The sequence below is a fragment of the Anoplophora glabripennis genome, unplaced genomic scaffold, assembly GCF_000390285.2.
Source record: "Anoplophora glabripennis isolate ALB-LARVAE unplaced genomic scaffold, Agla_2.0 scaffold266, whole genome shotgun sequence".
Classification (NCBI taxonomy): domain Eukaryota; kingdom Metazoa; phylum Arthropoda; class Insecta; order Coleoptera; family Cerambycidae; genus Anoplophora; species Anoplophora glabripennis.
Genome location: NW_019416461.1, coordinates 649,759 through 673,921, shown reverse-complemented (window position 1 = coordinate 673,921; position 24,163 = coordinate 649,759). Strand labels below are relative to the sequence as shown.

The following is a 24,163-nucleotide window of genomic DNA, read 5'->3' as shown; positions in this document are numbered from 1 at the left end:
TAGGAACTTGTTTTCTTCACACTAAATTTTTTACTATTGCGAGTAGTTTCTTACACCTTTAGTTACTTCATTATAGAAGTAAAAGAATATTCTAGCAGAGTAATGGACTGTAATTTTATAATGGAAGTAGACTATATTTTAATAGTAACTAGGTCCATTTTTGATAAGTACGATGTTCCTTATTGTGGGGGTATACATAAATACCTAATTTGCAGTTTCATTTTTATGTTGCACTGCTACAGTATATAGCTTTGTTCAATTACGACCTATTCATGGCAAAAACTAGAAATGCTTCATACCCGCAGTATTTAATTGAAACTTTTATAATACATATCATTATAAACATAGCCGTTCTTGTTGGGAGTAATAAACTAAAATAAAGTTTAATCCAGGTGTTACGAATAATATGAACTCATTCCTTATGTCATAAGCAAGAATACTATTGGATGTACCTATAGCGATGTCATAACAGCTATCGTTACAAAAACAGGTGGTAGATCTTTTTCTATTGTTTGGTTATACTAATTCTGGATGTGATGCTCTTTTTAGAAAGTAAATATCTAACTTAACAGGAATCAGACTTAAAGAGAAATGAAGGTAAAAATTTTAAAGCAAAAATTAAAAGTTCAGTTACTAATGTTAAATAGGTATTAGAGAATTTACCACTATAATGAAGTATGTTGTATTTTTAAGTTACTTCTTGGTGGATGTGTAAATTAATTATTTGTCATTTAGGTACATATTAATGTTAAAACTTGATTTGGACTTGTTTTTATGCGTTTCTCTTAAATTATTAACTATATATCTATTACCAGATTATAGTAGCATAAAGTCTAAATATAGTTGAACTTGTAACACACTTTTTCAGTAAAAATGTGATGAAAGAAGATTTATTTAGGACTGAAATATAACCATTTTCTTGAAGCGTCTGGGAATATGCCCACTTATCCTAATATAATGTAACGTATCCTGAGGCAACAGAAGTTCTTAACAGAAGATTTATTTGTCAATCAGTAACTGTCGATGGACTTCTAAAAATAAAATTGTCTTTTAAGAAATATATTAATGGTGACGCAGGAAAGGTTTTAGGTAACGAGAATGTTGGTTATATTTTCTGTCGTAAGTCAATGTTTGATGGTAATGAAATGATTTTTAATTCCGCTCTAATCAGTACGATTGTACAAGATGTTTTAATCTAATTAATTAAATTGTCGGGAAAAACTTAATAATGTTGGATGTTTAATTTTATATTTCAAAGTGTTTTTTTGATTATTATTTACAGGAATATGAAATTTAATCTTTTATCCTGCTTCTGTTTTGGTATTTTAAAATTGGAACATCCGGTATGTGATAAATCTGAAAATTGCCACATTTGTTAGTGATATAACAAAAGGTAACAATAAAAGTTGTAGTTTAAAGAAAATTTGACACTTGACAATTGAGTGTAACTTATTTTTTTAATGAAATTAGATTTTTACATAATTAGAAACTATTATTTATATGATACTTGAACAGTTTTTGAGATATTACATATTTTAAGAGGTACAACTTTACGTGGTACTCTTGGAAGAATATTGACGAAAACAGTAAGTTATTCTGTCAACTAGTAATTAATTTCATAAATAAAGTAAAATGTTTGTAGAAATAGAAAGGTGCCCTATAGTATCAATTTGCTTAAAGTATATAAAAATCCAGCCAGAAATAATTCAATGTCTATATGATTTGTATTAAAATTAAAAAAATACATATTTTTTAGCGAGACGCAAGTATGTATACTATATCCTCAGAGGACTTTTCCTTCAAGAATAATAAAAGAAATGGCGCCAACAAAATAATTAAAAAGGTAAAATTAAAGTAAAATTAAAACTTAAAGTAAAATTTCCTTTTTACCAAATCTTTAATTGTTAATAAGTATATCGTCGTTTTTGAACTTTTAAACATTCTACAAAAAATGTAATTGCAGTTACAAATATGTATAATTGATAAAAGCAAAAATGTAGCTCTCTTTAAAAAATTTTATATGAAGGTTTTTAGTAAATCCTTATCTTATTTCTTTATTTTCACGGGGAAAACCAGTATTAAAATCTTCGCAACATCGTTAAAATCTCGGTTAAAACTACTGAAAATACCGACCATCGTTCGTTCTTTATTCGATTTTCTGGGGCATAATATTTCCTATTCAAACAATGATTTATATTTATGGGGCGCAAAATCAATTTTTTTAATCAGCGAGTTCGATCTGCGGACGTCCATGTATTTCACATCCTTCCAATCTCCACTCCTGCGATGGTTCATAAGCCACCCCTACTTTAAATGTCCTTTGTTCACAGAACGAGGGCTGTCTCGGTTGGGTGCCATCGGGCCGTAGAATCCGCAGTCGTGATTACGTATTACCACTAAACCACCATCCAGTTGTCCTCTCTATTTTTGTTAGAACGTTTCTCTGGGGTGTAATTAAGTCTTACGCTTCAATTAGGTTTTAAGACAAAATTGCGCACAACGCTTAGCGCCTCCAATTTGTCAGAGTAACGCTTACCCCACAAACTCGTCAGCTCGTTCTCTGCGACATATTAATTGCTCGATTAATTGTGACAACTATTTTTAATAAGGTTGTAACTAATTTAACAGGTACGAGCTTAATAGGCCTACTTATGAAATCAGCTAGATTTATTATTACAGTATGAAGTCATTCTGTTTTCTACAATTTTCTAATTTTTAAGATTTCGTAACAGTCGAAGTACTTCAGGGTCTTGAATTAACTGTTTAATTAAGAAATATCAAGTGATTACAACAAAATGAATGTTGCTGAAAATGTATTTTGCTGGATGGATTTTTTCTTTAACGACCTTTGCCAATTTTTAAAATTTTTTGAAAGAAAAACTTTCAGATCCCGATTTTATTTTCGTCTAGTCTTAATTGGACCCTTACACAAAAACAGAAATACTTTCTAAATGCCATTCTGATCCTCTATTCGAATATGGAATGTGTCTTTTATTACAATGTTTTATTTTATCGTCAGTATTTTTTTCTGCAAAGATAGTATACTTAGTTTTTTCAAATTTTATATTAAAAAACTTATATACTTATATATTAAAATATATTTATTTTCTTGGGAATGGGTTCTGGTGTGATAGTCGGTTAAAAAAAGGGATAAAAGAAACAGCAGCTAATTCTTTCTTGACGTTTCGTTCCTGATCAGGAAATTTTCAAAAGGCTTTTATTGTGAAATTTGTTATTGTTAATTAAATAAAACCTAAACAACCATTTTCCGTAGAATAAATTTTTAAAAATTATGCATCAGTCATCGTGTATTGGACAAATTTTCACAATATACGATGACTGATGCATAATTAAAAATTGAAAAATGACTTTTTAATAAATATTTCACTCATGAGTTTAACGAATAAATTTAATACCAACCGAAAGTATGGAGCCTATAGAATATACAAACGTTGGGTTGTCTATTTTTTTCCTGGCGTAACTACTGGGTTGGCATGTATAAACAGATAAATCGATACTAGTTATTTTCACCTATTTGTTTAATAAATAAATCTTATATCAAAATAAGTGCTATTTAATTGCGAACACGATGATATACGGTGGTCTGTAAAAAATCTGGCCTGAATGACGGTTGTCGAGTTTTGAAAGGTGAAAATTTAATGCGAGTGGAACTTGTGACAAAGAGGTCCGAGCTAAATATCCCTTGCGATAGAAGAGGACGCAACATTGCAGCTGCGCGCGACGTGACCGCGAGTTGAAAGAGAGCGCGCATGCTATTTATTCATGCAACAGAGAAGGATAGCGATATATCTACTATATATACTAAACATAATTTTAGAGCAACTGACATTAGAGTTGAGAAAGCAACGATAAATATAACGAGCGTTCAAATAAAAACGTGGTCGAAGTTGGCTCTGACACATTGGACGTAGGGAGTAGCTTATAGCGACCAACTNGAAGTACTCACGTAATATCATCTATATCCAATCCTCTAGATGCTACATCAGTCGCTATAAGAATTTTAACAGTGCCGTTAGCGATATCTATCAGTGCTTGTTCTCTATCGCTTTGTTCTCTATTGCCATGTATGGATTGGCAATCTATGCCAGCAAGTACTAATTCTGAAGATATCTCGTCGGCACGTGATTTTTTTCCACAGAAAACGATCATTTTTTGATCTGGACTCATATTGCGGACAAAATCCATCAACTAATATACAAACGAGAAAATATAAATAAAAAAATATAAGAATGATGTTTGACGTCTTAAGAAAATTTAAAACATCCAAATTGAAATGAGAATTTTTTGGTGACAAGTCAAATTTTTTTAAATAAGTTATTAAAAATACATGTTTCAACATTTCACTCTTATGATACTCACAGTTTGCAATTTGATTTCATCATCATCTGGCATCATTTCGATGATCTGAGTAACGGTGTGTGTAGCTGCTAAATCTAAACTGCCCACATAAACTTGAATGGGATCATTCATGTAGGAATCAGCTAGCCGCCTCACCCCCGGAGGCCATGTGGCGCTCGTCATTACAGTCTGTCTGGTTGGTCTGATCGCATACATAACTTTGCGAATCTGTGGTTCAAATCCCATATCTAACATGCGATCTGCTTCGTCTAATACAACATATGTGACCGTCTTCACATTCAAATGCCCTACGAATGTGAAACATACTTTATTGACTGAAAGAGCAACAACTTTCAGATTTGTTACTATATTCAGTAACTTATACTTGGAAATAACAACCTATAGTCTAATATCCGAACTAGAAATGACCTTCACCCATCTGTTTAATGGATGAAAAGTATTTTATATCAAATTTAATATATTAGAAAATATATCTCGAGTGGGATGGCTAAAACATTCCTGGCCAGAGTATGATTAATTAAAAATTGAAAAGTGACTTTTTATTAAATATTGCACTCATGAGTTTAACGAATAAATTTAATACCAACCGAAAGTATGAAGCCTATAGAATATACAAACATTGGCTGGCAATTTTTTTCCTGGTGTAACTACTGGGTTAGCAGGTATAAATAGGTAAATCGATACTAGTTATTTTCACCTATTTGTTTAATGTCTAGTTTTGAGAGGTGAAAATTTTATGCGAGTGGAAACTTGTGACAAAGAAGTCCAAGCTAAATATCCCGTACGATAGAAGAGGACACAGAGTTGTAGCTGCGCGCGACGTGATGAAAGAGAGCGCGTATGCTATTTATTCATGCAACAGAGAAGGATAGCGATATATTAGTAAATACTAAACATTATTTTGGAGCAACTGGCATTAGAGTTGAGAAAACAACGATAAATATATAATATATTAAATAATAATATAATATTATATGTGGCATTACAATATATCGCCTGCCTAATGCCAAAAAGGTATATGCTCTATATAGGTCCACCGTAGGAGCCAAAAAAGCAAAAAAAATTAATGCCAAAAAGGCATTTATATTTTTTTCAATAGGCCTTTTTGGCATTTATTTTTTATTTTATTATTTTTATACTGAAGTGATTAGCAATCTAAAAAAAAGTTATATGCCCTTTTGGCATTAGACACGCGATATAAATGTCCTTCTGAATAAAAATATGATAGCGATATGTACTTATCTTGAAATTTTTTTGTTATTTCAGGAAAATAATTAAAAATGAACAAAGTTAACAATCAAAAAATTAAAATAAAATGAAATGGTAAAAAACATAGGTACTTTAAGGATCTTGTATTACGTACAAAAAAATTATTACAATATTATATAAATATAAGTTATTAACCACTTCAAAATAATGCTCAGTATTTACTAATGTATCGCTATCCTTCTCTGTTGCATGAACAAATGGCATGCGCACTCTCTTTCATCTGGCGATCACGTCGCGCACAGCTGCAATGTTACGTCCTCTTCTATCGCACGGGATATTTAGCTCGGACCTCTTTGTCACAAGTTTCCACTCGCATAAAATTTTCACCTTTCAAAACTCGACAACCGTCATTCAGGCCAGATTTTTTACAGACAACCCCATATCATCGTGTTCGCAATTAAATAGCGCTTATTTTGATATAAGATTTATTTATTAAACAAATAGGTGAAAATAACTAGTATCAATTTACCTGTTTATACCTGCCAACTCAGTAGTTACGCCAGGAAAAAAATAGACAACCCAACGTTTGTATATTCTATAGGCTTCATACTTTCGGTTGGTATTAAATTTATTCGTTAAACTCATGAGTGCAATATTTAATAAAAAGCCATTCTTCAATTTTTAATTAATCATACTCTGGCCAGGAATTTTTTAGCCAACCCACTCGAGATATATTTTTTAATATATTAAATTTCATATAAAATACTTTTCATCAATTAAACAGATGGGTGAAGGTCGTTTCTAGTGCGGATCCTCTACTATAAGCCCTCGTATTGGTTGATATATTTTCAATTTTTTAAAAATTTATTTTGATTATAGAAAATTGGTCAAATCTTGCTTTATACTATTATTTATGTCTATTAGGTGTTTCGTATAGAATAATTAAACTTTTTTTGGCTAATGTTTTACTTAAGTGAATGTAAAAAGTTGCCACTATAATCCTAGAATTACACATACTTTCATTAGTTAAACCACATATCTAACCCATATGCGACACTCCTTTGATAAGGCACATATGCCGCCGTTGACCTTGTCCATTTAAACTGGATGCTAAACGTTGCCAGATAGGACAATAAAAATTGATATCTGAAGAAAGTGTTGCCAATTCGAAATATTGAATGAACATGAATATAAAATGCTTACACCTACATTTATCATTTTCAAAAAGTGTCTGTCTAACCGGGATGATAAATTAGATAAAATTGTGATAAAATGCTTACACCTACATTTATCACAATTTTCCTTAATTGATAAAGTGTCTGTCTAACCGGGATGATAAATTAGATAACTAATATATTAAAATAAAATTGCTAAGTGTTCATTAATTTTTTGTTGAAATAAAATACCTAATAACAAATTATACACATATTTAATTTTACATTTTTTATATTAGGAGTTTTACTAACATTTTTATTAATAGATTTTATCTGGTAGTAAATTCGCAGAATTACAAGTTACTTTATTAAATAGTCCAAAGAAAAATTTGGACAGGGATGTTGAACTGGAGGTACATCTTTACATAAATTATAAATGGTGTTTCCTGGGTAGTTACATATACAATTAGCAATCAAATTTTATCTAACTAATAAATAATAATGAATATAGAAAATATGTCATTTTAACTTCCAAAAGGTATTACACTAGTTATGTAAATTTGAAATCGTTTTATCCGTGCATTATTAATTCTGGGTGTCCACATTTTTCAATCGACATCTAATAGAACAATTTATATTATAAAAATTTAATATTTAAACAATTTTTATAAGCAATTTAATATTACCTATATAAAAAGTAATAATCATACAATTGTTCTTCTTTAGGAAACCGAAAAAATGTATATTTTTATTTTCTTTATTGCATTTCCGATACTGATTTAGACATTCTTTGTAAATGCAAATAATTGTTAATAAAAACGCCACAGTTTTAAAAATAAATAACTATAAATCCACTGTAAACCACTTTTTAAAACACTTCAATACAGCTAACGGCAACAATGTTTACAAAATGCCCAAAATGGCTATTATACGATTTATACGTAACGTCTCTAACATAGACCACACGGAGATAAAACATGTACGGAAGTATTCGGGCTTCATCGGTAATGTATTTAATTCGCAGATAAAAACCGTTCATACGTAGCATCATTTTATGGGCAAAATAATCAAAAACTCTATTTTACTCTACAAAATTTATATATACTTAAAGTTTTATACAGCTATATATTTATATAGCTCTATATATATTTTAACAGCTGTTCTGTTGGGAAATACGCATGCGTTCAGTCCCTTTAACTTGGATGTATCTCCATTCGTGTTGCACAAAGTAGCTCTATCTCTCTAAGTGTCGCATATGGGTTAGATATGTGGTTAAACCATATATTTAGATATATGTAACATTGCAACTTGCTGGCGTAAAATAAGCCAAGGAACTGCCTTTTGATATGGACATAAGAAAACATCCTGTATATTAGAAAGCAAAACCGCTTAATCGAAAAAAGTAATGGTTAGGTAATTATATTGTAATATTAAAAAAATATATTTGCCACTATTTTTATGAGTAGAAGCACCTCTTAAATTATTTGTTAACCGGACGCCCGATATAAATAAGGTTCTGCAAAGGAAATAATAAAAAGGATATCTAAGGACTGCTATTAACGGTATTCATGTGGCCAGTTTGAACAAGTTGTCAGTTAAATGCCATTTAAGTACCATCTAGCTAAATCCTCCTACAAGTTTCATTACACAATAATCCAAACAATTCAATACATAGTGGTTACATACGTAGCACAAATAAGTTCAGCGGAACAGAAATGATAGGTACATGACAGGAAATTAGAATTTAACCGAATACCATCCACTTACCGTGTAATCCGGAGAATGATATGATGGCTGGATTGATCCCTTTTTAGATTTTACGCAGGATAACTCTAAATATATAAGCCATTAATAACGTCGCAGAAAATAGTAGCTTCCATAAAATATATTCTATACAGGACGTCAATAAATAACGCAACGAATTTAAAGGGCTGATAATAGCCGTCAAAATTATTATACCTTTGTAAAGGGAGCTACAACTCCTTACAATTAAAGTGTTTTTTATTACGCCATAGCTGTTAACAAAATATATTGTTTTTATACGATTTTCAACAGTTAAAGTTAAATTTTACGTAAAATTAGATGGCTTGAATTAAAAATTCGAAAGGGCTCATTTAAGTGAGACTGACGGATGTTTTTCATCTCAATTTGTTCATATTTAACTTTTTCAAAAATTCGTCTGAAGCTTCGAAAGTTAGTGGATTTGGTTTAAAAGTATTTGGTTATGCACATTGCACCTATAGATAGATAAATGTATTAACTACTTTTTATACAAAGAGGTGATTGTAGTAAGTCAAACATATATCAATAGTAAAGAAAAAAATCAATAATGCATAACGTATAAAACAAAAAATAACAGAGTAACAAAACATACATAACGACAAAAGTACAATTAAAAATCAAGACAGAAAATAATTAAAAATTTAAAAGCCTGGTGGTAGCCCTCAGATACTCTCTGCACCGAATAAAAACAATTTTCGAGAAGATATTTCTTGATACTTAAATTTAAATTTACAAGAGTTTAACTCTTTTACGGCATCAGCTAAAACATTGTAAAGATTTAGCTGAGGTGCATTTCTGGATGATAGATTTAGTCGAAAACGAGGCGGTCGCAAATAACTAGTCTGTCGAGTATTACGATAATGTACATTAGAGTTGCAAACAAACGTATAAGAGTTAAATTAATTACTATTGATGTTCTGCGTAATATCGAAAGTCGAAGAATTGGAGGCATATTATTATTCGGTAAGCATTTGTATCCATAACTTAAGTTAGTAAAATGTAACCATCGTTCAACTCAAGACAAGTAATCCTATAAAAACTTATTAATTATGGCGATTCTCAAATGTTCATTGGTATAGTCATTCCAATCTCAATTGAAGAACCAAGAGGTTGGCAGTATGTACTAGGTTCGGTCGCTGACGCAGCAATTCGGCATTCAAATATTTGAAAAACTTGTTCCTATATTTATTTAACCGTATCCATATACAGGTCTGGTCGCCCAGTTGAAAAATTAGCACGGGGGCAAACGCGGCACAAACACAGCCGCACTGGGTGACATGGCCATAAAATCAGTTGTCAACAAATGTAGTAGTTCATTGCAGCAATGCGGAATTTGGTGTGATTCAAGTAATTTTAATTTATTATAGGCACCTTCTATTAATCATTCATATTACAATTGCTAGCAGAAAAATTTTTTAGGGACGCCAATGAAACTCATTAAATTTTATTGCTAGGCGTTTTTGATCAACTGACTTCGGAAAGACTATAGGTACTAATCTGTAACATTGATCCGGACCAACGTTCTTTTATTCCACCTGCTCCTTACTTCTATTCATGAGTACAGCTGATTTACGATCTTCCCATTGCGGGTCTCGAACCCACGGTCTTAACTACAACGATTCAAAGACTGACGTCGCTAAGATACTAACCAAAATGTAAAATAGGGAAGTAAAAAATTAATGAAGGAAATATTTAGAATACGTTTGGGCCTACTGATTCAAAATAAGAGTTCCTTTTTTATTTAAAATTCTAAAGCTTTTCGGACTTTCAAGTATAATTTTGCAAAACTTTAAAATAAACAAGATGTAACGGAAAACGTCCGTCTTCGCCAAAACTACCCCTTCTGTACGTATACGAACTTTATCTCGACATAATCGAATAGATAAAATTTAACATAGATTCGAAAAATTTCAACAAAAATACACTTTGTTAACAGTTGTGTTACCGTGTTCCAGTGGAATTCTTCAAAATAATACCAAAGTTTGAAAATGACAACGTTACTGGAATTTTCATAATTAGGAATTTTCAGTGCATTAAAAGTTGGTAAGTAGTATCGGCTATTTTATTTTATTTTATTTTTAATATTAGTTTTTAAACTTTATTTTTAAAAGTGTATGCTAACTCAAATGAATTCTAAAAATTTTCCTAAAATTCTCTTCTGATGAATCCAAATGCTCTTTCACACCAAAAAAATACATATTCAAGGACAAGCTATTAATTAATACCTAATGATATTGTAGGAAACTACTACTCTGCAGACTAAAGAACTACCTACCCAGCGTTGAATTACACCAGCAATATTTAAGTACATAATGTCTCAGCTACATTAATTAATAATTATCTAAAAAGAAAAAATAATAAGCAAACCAAACATTATTAATAAAAAAACATGTACCTGACATATTGATATAATTAAATAATACAAACTTTACAACAAGAAGTATATCTTTTTTTTCTTCCTTATGTCATATACTAACTCAATATCTATAGGTATTAAATTATATATAGTATGAAATGCAAGACATTTACAAAAAACATAATTTTATAATCTTTCTTTTAATTATACATATTTAATATTATTTTTGTATTTTTACCTCACTTTAAAGGGTGTTAAAAATTAAATTAATAATTCACTAGTTTAATATATTTTAAAGTAAAGTAAAAATATAGGCTAGTCGCTTAAGTAAAAATAAATATTGCGCTGACTTTTTTCACAGTGCCTATTAGAATCATAGAATCGATGTTGTATTACTAGTCTTTAATAGTTACATAGAAATTTAAACATCCAGTTACAATTATTCATTGTTAACTGCGGACAACGTCAATCTCATAATTAAATCCGTTTTACAGTTACTGGTGAAATAGTTCTATTGAGCAAACTTCCAGAAACAATGTCGATTGACGCAGTAATGGGGTGTTTACATCAAAAATATGTTTAGTGTTTTGTCATGAATGAAAGTTGATGCGAACTATACAAGTAATTTCGCTAATACCTCCTTACATATTTTTATTTAATTTAAAACATTTATATTTGAATCGTACGTTATTACCGGAAGCTTCTTATGCTAGCCACCCCTCTTTATCTCTCTATTATGAAATAAAGGGAAAACGACAATGGTATGAAATTTTAATTAAGCTTCCTATTAATAGTTCGCGCAATTAAGGTATAGCTGTCCGCCAAATTCGTTTTACTTATATTTTTAAAAATTTTCAGTTTTCCCCACTTTCACGCAAAATTTTACGTAGCCTCGTTGTTTCAGAAAATCGCACTTTTCAAACATCGTCACTAACACTTGAACACCAATGCACTCAAATAAGAATATCACGAAAACTAAATGAGATGTCAACAATTCAAGAACAGGTAGTTACAAAGGAGTTATGCACAATACTGCCAACTGTCACTAAATATCTCCATAATCCAAAAAGTTCGTTATTTTCTGAATCGACCTCGTACACAACGATCTGCAATATAAAATTTCAGCTCATTTTGGAACACTATGCACTATGATCAAATTGTGGAACCAATTTTTATTCAGATAAATTCTTTGCTCGAAATAATAGATTTCTGATATGTGTTTTTCGTCTCTTGCCAATAAGGGAAGCAGTTGACATGGAAATATATCATTTGTAAACGGATTCTTTGAAATATAAAGTTACGTTTCACATTCAGTTTTATTTTTCTACAACGTAGATCATCGTTATGTTGCTGTGAGTTATATGTTCACACGTAGAAGTATTCATATTATTACTCTACTCAGTACAATGTTCAAACATATGGCACTACTAGAGAATTAACAGTAATTCTCAACTTAAAATTATTGCATATTATTAGAATTCATTCATTTATACAGGGTGTTAGAAGATTGACTGCCTTAGTTTTAACAGACGATAGAATACATTAAAATAAACAAAAAAACCTTATATAATATGAATCCCAAACTCAACCATTACCGAGAAAAAAATTATCAATGTCTCCAACTTGATGTACAGAAGTTCGCTTAATTAAGGAATATTGACATAATTACGTGCATAGAATATTATACAATGTTTATTGAACTTTTGTATGCTTAATTCCAAAAATTAATTAGTGTTGTAATAAATTTAAATTTCTATAAAATTCATAGGTATCGCACAATGTGACAACGGCGCCTTGGATAACACGAGGTACTAAGCTGTCCAACATTATATAATTCAGTTGATATCTGGAGTTGCACCGTGTCTGAGTGTTTTTTGGATACCACTATTTCCTTTTCTTGAGGTGTTTTCCGGCAAGTGCGCGAAAAGTGGATTCGAAGGTGTCGTGCGTGCATCGAAAATGGTGATGGAAATTTTGAACATACGTTGTAGTTTGTGTTGTACTTGTGCGTTTAAAAATTATTGAATTTTGCTTTTTGGTACCTATGTACCTAAATTATTTTTAATACGTATGATTATTTGGACGACGTGAATCTTTGGGTACTTCAATTATATATTTTAATTATTTATATATTTTTTTAAAAGTCAATTTCCTGTTTTAAGAGATTCATAATAGGGTTGTTAACCAATTCAAAAAGTAGATTATATAATTCTACACGTACTAATTAGTGTGTATGCACAATTAGAGATTGAGAAATGCGTCAGAACAGTTTTAAAATAATTATTTTAAAACTGATATTTTTACAATATTTCAAAACGGCTGTGACGTCATAAGGAGCACCTTGTAGTGAAATTATGTGTAAATGATTGCGTAAAGGAAAAATATTGGAAGAAGAAGACGCTCTGTCAACACTGTCAGTAGTGTTAGTCTGTCAGTGACACTGTCGCATAAAATATTTTCAAGTCTACGATTTATTTTCCTTAATCTTCGAATTCCTTTATTAAGTAAAATTATTATTTAGTAATAATCATTTAATATCTTCCCTTATAATTAAAGCAGAATGTGTGAATCAGGATTTGTGAAAGCTACTTGGCAAATTTTACCGAAAATTGTTATTTTTATGATGAATTGAATTTTTAAAAAGAGACGAGCGTTATAATATTGGTGAAATCAGAGGTATAAAAGCAGTCAGGTAAGGATCAACATATTTAATAAATGATTTTATTGTTTATTTATTTATATAAAACACCTATTTATTTATGGAAATTTATAGTGTAGTCTTATGGAGATAATGCAATTGGCTATGTGAAATGTGGAACAAAACATCACTTAAATTTTGTTGAATTGATAGACTGCTGTCACTAGTGTCACTTTTGTTTAAAAAACAGGAAACAGGGCAGCAGGGTTTGATGGACAATTTTGACATATTTTCTTCTTCTTCAAAATTATGCAATAGGATCGCTACTAGCTTCTTGTTCAATTGTCCCTTATGACGTGAGACTATTTTTTAAGTATCGCAAAAATTCATAAATGATTTGTACCACTAATTTGTCATATATTTAAAATTTGACTATACAGGCAGGTTCTTTTATATAAAATCTTTGACTCAGCAACAATTTGTATATGGTTTGTTTTTATATTGGACAACTCTATTGGGGTCAAATCGAATCGATTTTTGGGTTATTCCTGAATATGGGGTGAATTTTCGGGCTGATTTAGAGCTTAGAGCCCTAAATACATAATTGACACAATGCTGTATTGGATTTAAAGAGAGAGTATGGAGGTCATTGAACCGACAGATACCTGCCTCTTTTTTTAGGTATATTTTGAACTGCTCGAGTTCGATGCGATGGTTTTAAACAAAATTTTTGAAGAGTCGCACGACAATCAGAATAACAAGAGCAAATAAAAGTGGCCAGTTATGGTTGGAGGAATACCATAACATCACACCACATTATGTCACCTGATCTTTGATGTATTTAGTTGCTTTAATCCACAGAGAGACCTTCTTCTCTTTTAACTCTAGTTAATACATTAAATTTTGTCACTATTGTTAGTTTCAATTTCTGTGCATTGAATGCCTCTGCTTGATGACTGGTTAATCTAAAGACCCATAGAGAACGTTTGACACAGACTTTTTAATTGTCATACAGGCTGCTATGTCAAAGTTTTTGAAGGATACTGCGATTTGATATAGTATATTAATATAATATAAGCATTAAGGACGGTAAGGGTAATTTACCGTTCGAAGACAATGTTTGGAGGCTGAGCGAAGCGAAGCCTCCAATTTTGTCTGAGAACGGTATAACTCTTAACGTTCGTGATGATTATACTATTTTTTGCACGATCGCAATAAATGAAAACGAAATTATATATACGTATTTAATTTTTTATGTAACGTCAAAAATGACGTTTCTGAATTAAATTGCGAAGCAGGTTTTTTGAAACCTACTGATGTTTATTGTTGTCACGGCTTTCTTAATTGACGAAATTGACAGTTCTAGAATAGAATAGAAATTGAAAAAACATGTACTGTTCCAATTTCTGTAAGCAATTGTACAAACTGTACATTTAATTTCAACATTAATAAATAGATTCAAAATACATCTTTCTTTTATATCAATTACCCACATTTAAAACTGAATTCCAGAAAACTCATTCCAAATCAATGCGATGTTGAAAATGTCTATTTTGACAGTTATTCACTTACCGTTCTAGAATTGTAAGTGAATTACTTACCGTTTTGTTAGCCTTAGCAACCAGTAAGCGCATCCTACTGTCGTAGAAACAAACATGGTAAGTGAACTAAAAAAGCTTGATCGTGCAAAAAATATTTATTCCAAAGAAATTGTGCATTGTAATGTATGAAACTGAAACTAGTCCTGTTGGTGGATGACGATAAGGATAAGTATACTTTTTGTTTAACATCGTATACTGTGAATTATAAAAAAAATTGACGTAAACGGATAAATATTACACACAAATATTTTTTTACTGATAACGCCTTGCATAAAGAGTAACGATAGTACATTTAACTAGAATTTCATTTCGTTTAACTTATACTTAACTTATGCATTAACTATGTCGATGAATGTATACAAGAAGTCGAAATCATTTAAATACTGTTAGGGTTTTACTTGAATTAATCAATAGTTAATTATTTTACAGAAAGAACCGTTTTTCTACCGACAAAAGACATCAGCCAAGCTTAGAATTGATCTCAGGCTATATACGCGCTTCAATACCTAAGGCAACTTACAAAGGAGCAACATTACCGTATAATAATTTTATTCATCTTGGTGTACAAAGTAGTTAAATTAATTTTCATTGTAAATCATTTTTTTATGGTGAGTCATTTGAAGGCATCTTTTCTGTGAAAAAAATCTCTATTGTCAGTATTTTGCACATAATGAATTATGTGGCTTTTCACATTTCTTCCCCTTTCACCTAGGTCCTAATATGGGTAGAAGCGCTTGAGATATTTTGACGATGAAATATCCTCCAATGACGTAGTCATTGTTTTGTGGTTTTATTGATTAAAATAAAAGATATTCAATTTTATATATCCATTCAATCATAAAAAGGCATATTCTGCTTTTTAGTAATTCAACTAAAATGAAACCAAAATGAAAGTTGCTTAAAAAAAACAGTAATTTCATCAAATTGAGTTCTTTCTTTGACCTGAAATACAGTTTCTTTTTAATTCAATATAGAATTTTCTTCTGAAGATCGACTGGTGTATTTTCAATATAACACTGCAACATCTTTAGAAATTCTTTGCAAGTGAAAACTGATGAACTCTCTTTTCTATTTTTGGATCAGTTAGCAATATTTTATGTGCAGCATTTATCTCTCACATTTTTTGCAGATTTAAATCCTACGTAAATAAATGTTATATAAATATCATAATATCAATATATCTGTAATATTTTTTGCACAGGACATTTTGCTGTCACGTTCCACATTATTAAAATGATCCACCTTTTTTCGCATACCGCTCGCGCAATACAAGAGATTTTTCTCCACTGAAGTGGTTGATTTTCACACGTGATCCCTTACTACACAAAACTTTCAACCGTTTCCTCATTGACTTTTTAGATTTTTACATTTTAGACTCATTGGAGTAAGTTTCACAATATTTGAATCTATTTCTGTAGCAGAAACATTTCCAAATCGTAATATTTTTGAAGCAGAATTGTTGACTATGCTTTGTGCTGTTGACTAAATTAACTATTCTCCACAGTAACTTAGAAATAATTATTTGAAAATAATGAAGACAATTATCTCAATTGGCCGTATCGCTTAGGAGCGAATTCCCCCACAGACAAAAACTTTATGCTATCTTTGAGTTTAACTTTCAAATTTTGAATTTATTTATTTGAAATATTCATTTTTATTTTAACTCATTGTTATTAGTCTCTAATTTAAATTCCTATGGTTTCTTGAGCCACTGAGTATACTATTTTTGCCTGGTCGTTGTTTGAACCACTCGGTATATTGACTTCGTTAGTCTTTTTTGTGCCACTGTGTACCTTGTAATCGCAGCCTACTTTTTGTTTACTATCTGAAATTTCAGTTAATAGGAGATTTTTTTTTATAAACTTTTAATTTCGATATGACTTTTTTACCTTCTTTGGGTTCTACTCGATATCTCGAGTAAATTTGTTTTTTATTTTTGTACTTATTCGCTTTATTTTTTATATATTCATTATTTTGAAGTTTTTAGGTTACTTTACAATCAAATTTACTGAATTATTTTGTTTTGGAGCAATGTTACGGTTCCAACTTGTTGCAACTCGACTCAAACTCAAATTAGTTGAGATTAAACTAATTCTGGGTATTTCGATAGTGCTTATTTGGATTTATGTCAAACAAAAAACTGTCACGGATTTTTCTGGAAATGTTCTAGAAATTCCTTACTATATGGAAACTTTTTTGACAAATTGTAGGTTTTGTACACTGTCTTTAAATGTTATTATAGATGTGTTTTCCATTTTAAAGGCTTTTTTATATCATCTTAATAACTAACTATTTTTTACATAAATACAGTCCTAATAAATACTTTTTTTTACAAATCTTACAACTATCTTTCCAAATTCCTTTCTTTTATTGAAACATTTCGTAGTTTTTTATGTATTACCGTCACTAAAATTTGTTTTATATTTATATTTTTAGATTTACCGAGTAATCTTTAGTCAAATGGTGTACTGAAAAACCAATTTAGTCTTTTTGATATGAAAATGTACGTGATAAAAACATATTTGAAATCTGTGGCATCAAAAATAAAAATAAAAAGTATATAAAAAATATTGTATTTTAGCATTTCAATGTATTGCATTAAATTGTTCATTAAGATGAATCATTCAGTTTGAACACGTCATAATTTAAAGCAGGATGTTTATAAGTGTCTCCTTATCTACGAATCAACTCAGTGGACAAAACCATTTAGGAAACGTCTTTAGCACACCCCAACGATTTTTCATCAGCTGGTATGTGATCGGGTGAAGTTGTACAATTCTCCTAGCAGATTTAGAGGAGTCGTCTGAGAGTTACATTCACACAGATCTGTGGAAGACATTAAGTCCGATTAGACCTTACGTTACCCGAGATAGATTTATGAACATAGTTTCTAACAAATCTAGGTACTTTTATTACATTGCATCTTATTACAATACTATTTAGAGTCCTTAGGTTATAAAGAATTTTATGTTCAGAGGACGGATAGATATAATTTCTTCTTCATACTGGCTATTAAATATTTACAACATTGCTTTGGTTATATATTTTTTCTAGAGATAACGGTTTTACGATTGCCCATATTATCCAAAAATTAATGAACTAATTTAATGTACGTACTAGCTGTCATTAATCTTAGCAACTGATTTTAATGTGTTTATTACTTTTCTTTTGAAGGTGAAATATTGATAAAATACGTAGGCACTTAAAAACATAAAAAGTGTAACAGCAATATTGAAGTAAATTTTTACAATTGTTCTCGTCAAATGAAAAAGGTGTTCCTACCATACAATTTGTGATGTTTATAGTCAATAAAAATTAAAATACAGTTTCCGAGGATATCTTTTCGATTTCGAAAGAAAATTAAGCTTCAGTTACTCTACGTAAAAAAAAAACAAAACAAAAAAATGAACTTTTTTTAAACCTCTTTGAACCAGGCAGACTAGTGTATTCTTGTTTTCGAGGATTAAAAATAAATAAATTAAATGAAAAACACAATTTCATGTTATTTAAGTAGGTAGTAATTAAACATACTCCTATTTTACTTAAATACAAACCTAATGCTGGAGTTCCTCAAAGACTTAACGTGTGACCGCTCTTGTTTCTTTTTTTTTATCAACGATTTACTTGAATGTATATAATATATAATTCTAAATATTTGCTGTTCCTCGATGTCATTAAATTCCTCATTCACATTAAATCAGGAAATAATAGTAAACTACATATTACAACTTGATACTGAGGATATAAAATTACACGTTTATTTTTTGATCTCTTCTTTAAAGATGTCATAATAATCTAATCTCATAATTGCTCTAACAGTAATTATATCTTTTTCTAACTATATATTTATTTTGGTTTGCAGGCTTCTCTCATATTCCCGGATGACAAAGGAAAATGCAAATTGGCATAACAGAGACATGTTCAAAGTGAAGAATGTACTGCATGACTCGGAGTAGGTAAAAGTATATAAAAAACAAGTCAATCAAGAAAGATGAGAAGGAGGTGATGTGTTCCTGAGACATTTCCTAAAAGCTCTACGATCCTTCAAAAATTTGTAATTGATTACTTTAGAACCATGGATTGTTGCAGTGCAATATCTTCATAGTAAAATATGAATAAAAAGTAACCAAAGACTTCCGAATTAGGAGGAATCTGATCAACGGTTAAAAAAAGTATTTTGGCGTTAATGAGAATCTTATATCACAGGTTTTAATAGACCATGTCTAAATTAAAATTTAAACACAAAATTTCACTCTATCGTCACTGAATACGGAAATAAATAATTTTATAAGATTATACACTTACACCACATAAAGGCACTTTATGTACAACCTTCTCGAAACCGATTAAGTCGAAGACTAAACCAATATACAGGGTGTATCTTAAGTTATGACTTTAATTTCAAGGGGTGATTCCTTGTCATATTTTAAGCAAAAAAGTGCATATAAACATCGGTCCGCAAGTGCTTCGTTACCGAGATACAGGGTGTCACAGTTGGGAAAATAAATCGCATTTTCTTAAATATCTTTCGACTGATTCGAAATAATTTAATGAAATTTCATACACGGGGGTTTTTTGGAATGACAAATTCAAAGCTGTGGTCAATTTAGGTGTATTTTTTTGAGGGCGCCACCGGCAACGATTTCGGCCTCTTTAATCCATCGCAACTTTTTTCTGCTACCCTGTATGCCATTTTGGACTAGAATAATCGATTCTCCTACCTTATCTGCTTAAAAAAGATTTTAAAGAAATGTTTTTTTGTTGAATACAAAAATTCCTGTGATAACAAAATTCCGATGATATTTGGCATTAAAAGTGACAAGATACTGTCAGTTGACTATCTTTTAGTGTGCAGTTAACTATGAATAACGTTGAACAAGCTCAAATACATTTCATTTATGGGCTAGCAGATGGAAATGCTGCACAAGCCCGTCGAATTTACCAGGAACGATTTCCCAATAGACCACTTCCATCAGAAAGAACTTTCATAAGGCTCCATGCTAGACTGTGCGAAACTGGATCTTTAAATGCTCACGCTGAACGTATTGGTAGACCGAGAACAATAATGACACCACAACTAGAAGAAGCAATCCTACAAGAAGTGGAAGCTAATCCGTCAAGTAGTACGCGAAGATTATCTGAACAGTTTAACATAAGTCATCAAAGTGTTTGGAGGGTTTTGCACACAAATTTACTTTATCCGTACCACATTCAACGCGTGCAACCACTGTTGCCAAGAGATTTTCCTGCACGGTTAGATTATTGTCGATGGTTTCTCCAAAAAACTGCGCAAATAAATGCGATTTATAACGGTAACGAAGCACTTGCGGACCGATGTTCATATGCATTTTTTTGTTTAAAATATGACAAGGAATCACTCCTTGAAATTAAAGTCATCACTTAAGATACACCCTGTATAAGCAATTGAAACAGTAAAGTTTTCGGCTATTCTTGTTCTACATCAGGCGCGAGGACAGTCGTCTTATCCACCTTCAAAGGCATACCGCAACAGAACATTGATTTTTTAGTGTTCGGAACTTCGTCTGCATTAATATAAAAAATATGGTAACTTTAAAATAACAAGGTGTTGTAATATTAAATTAATCTGTTTTCATAAAATTATTTTTAATTATATTTAATAAATAACGTAAAAACTTTTGTTTTTTTAAAAACGATAAAATGTTTTGTTTTTGTTCAGCGCTTCGATCACAGTGATATCAAAAAAATATGGTGACTTTAATATAACACCCTGCTAAGTTATACAAATGCAATCTGTTTTACTAAATTATTTTTCATTGTCACAGCCCACAATGTAGATTGATTTAAAAACAACTGGCAACGTTGATAGTGCACTAATACAACTTCACACACAAATTTTTGGGTGCCCCGGTTTATGCCGCTCAGTGGCGGCGTACCCAAGAATTAAAGTGCGTTTTAAAATACTATTACCTGAATTTCTTACTCAATTATATACTTATTTATTTTACTGCAGTATACATAAAATATGATGATAATTTACTGCACTGCACTGTGGTCAAATATATAAAAGTATCTACTGTTTTATTGTATTGCCTCTGCTTAGACGTCACTAATTCCTGAATTGTTTAAACATTATTTGTGTTTAAAAGGAGATTTTTCCTATGATTATTAAATTCATTTGGCAAATATGACGTTGTGTGATGTTGCTCTATACCCTTTTAAAACGTTTGTATAATTAGACAAATATTAGTTCTCGTTTTAATTTATTCGCTTTTCAAAGCGGATACGTTTCATTTGTATATTACTATGTAACTCGAGCCAAAACAATATTACATAATAACGAAATTAACGAAATATTTTAAAAAGGTTTGTAATTATATAATTGTTAGTAATACATCAGTCTTACAAAAAATAAAATATTAATTACTGCCAATTTTATTTTGTAGTTATTCCATAGTTATTTTGAGAAAAACGCCTTAAAAGTGTTTCCGAGATGTTGCCAAATTTTTTATCAGTTCTTGCGTGGAATAAGCTGTAACAGGTTTGATGCATCCTTTAACAAAAATTATAATTTTTTTTTATTAGCTTTTATTAGGTATTACCTAAGCTAATTCAAATAAATTCAAAAATGTTTCTAAAAATTCTATCATATGAAGTGAAACAAAGTTCTTCGATACCAAAAGCTTAGGTATAAAAAAGATATCTCTAATCTAGTATAGACAAGATTCTTAATTGATGATATTGCAGGAAACAACTACTCTATGGGTCATATGCATGACTATTATTGAATCATCAATATCTATTAAAAATGAAATTTGCCATTCTGACGACTTTATAGACAAACTTTTCCAAATCAACGTTGCCCAACAAGGAATACTTTTTCAAGCGTTCACCGTCGAGCTCGTGAAACTGCATATTTGTCGCTACCAAAACGTCGAGCAAGAGAAAGACCTGTTCGTACAGTTCATTTGGAAGACAGAATTTTGGAATCTGTACATGAAGACCCATCTACCAGTACCAGACAGATATCAACAGATTTGGGCGTATCACATGTAACAATCTAGAACGTCTTACGTGAGCAGCAATTACGCCCATATCATGTCCAGCGAGTTCATCCATTAAATGAAAATGACTATCATCCGAGGTTTGAATTTTGTCAGTGGTTTTTACAACAATGCGTACAGCCTGATTTTCAATTATTAATATTATTTCCCGATGAAGCGAAATTCACAAGAGAAACCATTTCGAATAGTCATAATAACCACCAAAGGGCGGATGAAAATCCGCATATTATTTCCCAACGTCGATACCAAGACCAGTTTTCTCTGAATGTTTGGGCAGGGATTGTGGGCGATTACTTGATTGGTCCCTACTTTTTACCCATAACCCTCGATGGTAGAACTTATCAAAGGTTCCTACAAGAAGAATTACCACTACTTTTAGAAGAAGTGTTATTGAGGTTACGTTAATTATTATTGTGGTATATGTATGATGGGGCGCCACCTCATTACAGTCTTACCGTTAGACAGTCGCTGAATAATCAGTATCCTAATCACTGGATTGGTAGAGGAGGTCCCATTGCTTGGCCGGCTCGTTCACCCGATCTGAATCCCTTGGATTACTTTTTTTGAGGCTAACTCAAAACTATGGTATATAGTACACCAGTTCCCAATGTAGAAGTACTTCGACAATATATTGCAGAGGGTTTCGCACCATAAACAATACGGCTGGAATTATGCAGCGTGTAAGATGATAAATGCGGAGATGCTGCGAAGCACGCACTGCATCCCAAGGACAGCATTTTGAACATTTCTTATGAAGTTGTACAGTGTTTTGAATTCTCTCAAAAATAATAGGTATTGAATTTATTTATTTAGCAATCAGTAGAAAATGGTAAATAGCAACGTAGGTACTTAAGTATCTTCTTATTTGATTTCCCAATTATCTAAAGACCAGTAAATTTTACGAATACTTTACAATAATACTTTATTGCCACAAATTGATTGTACATTTTAATTTAAAATGATTTAAGAAACCAGTGGCGTACGAATTTTTTTTTCAAAAAAGGTCCCCTACTCACCCAATAACTACGCCACTAGAGTATATTTGGGAATAAGTTGAAAAAAATTCTACTAAAAAAATGTTATTTCCCAAATTTTACCACTCAATCTTTTATGCCATTGAAGTTACAGGAAAAATATAATTATTTGAAAGTTTTAACACCTTGTATCTCCGTAAGGAAGCGTCATATCAAAATTTTTTATAGGGCTAAACTTGATTATGTTCATCGGTATCATTAACACTCTGTATAATTTCCAGTATTACATTTATGTCATAAACAAAAAGTTATGCTGCGTAATATTTAAAACTAATATTAGAAATACTTTGTGCAGCAGTATTGAATGAAAAACGGATTTTTTTTTTAAATTTGCGGATCTGAAACTAGAAAATATTTGTTTTACAGTAAAATACCTGCAGATACGGCAAATCTTTGGTTTTAGTCAGTGATGTATTAATTGCTTTAAAAGAATTTTCTTCAATGATATTTACGTATTTATGGGTTCTCAAGGGCAACGTTCTCCTTGTTTAGATTTGACATTTATTGGCAAAATATCTCAATAGGTCCATAACAACATTTGACTGACTCGACCCGACAACTTATTTAGTGGTGCAGTCTCAATTTTTTCTCTGTCAATTGATGTTTTTCCACCTGTGAGAATAATTATAAGATAATTAAATAACCTTTGCCCCAAAAGCATCAGTAGCGGGTTATTTTTATTAAACTATTACATAACCAAATCGCACACTAAAAAAAACAGACAAAAACATCACATGCACTTTAATTGAAGACTGAAGTCCATATTTGAAAAACGATTTTTCTGCATAAATAGATTTAGAAGTGTACCCTTTTCGTCTGGAGCAAATATGGAATATGTGAGCTTAAACTGAACTATAAGACAAAATCTCTTACCGCATATGCGTTAGCGTTTTGCAGTTGATGTTAGTCCTGGCTATTTGTTTATTTTAAATATTTTTATATTTGTAAATTAAAAATAAATAATAA

General features: G+C 30.9%; 1 protein-coding gene across 1 annotated transcript in view; it reads right to left on the bottom strand.

The window, feature by feature from the left end:
• Window positions 1-3,967: 3,967 nt before the first annotated feature.
• Window positions 3,968-24,163, bottom strand: part of LOC111691559 (ATP-dependent RNA helicase CshA-like) — a gene marked incomplete at its 3' end in the record, with an annotated part of 72,249 nt that continues 52,053 nt past the window's right edge. The window contains exons 3-4 of the mRNA XM_023454607.1: window positions 4,381-4,667; window positions 3,968-4,209 (exon numbers count right to left, since the gene is read on the bottom strand). Coding sequence (XP_023310375.1) covers window positions 3,968-4,209; window positions 4,381-4,667 — 529 coding nt within the window. The remainder of the gene's footprint in view (window positions 4,210-4,380; window positions 4,668-24,163) is intronic.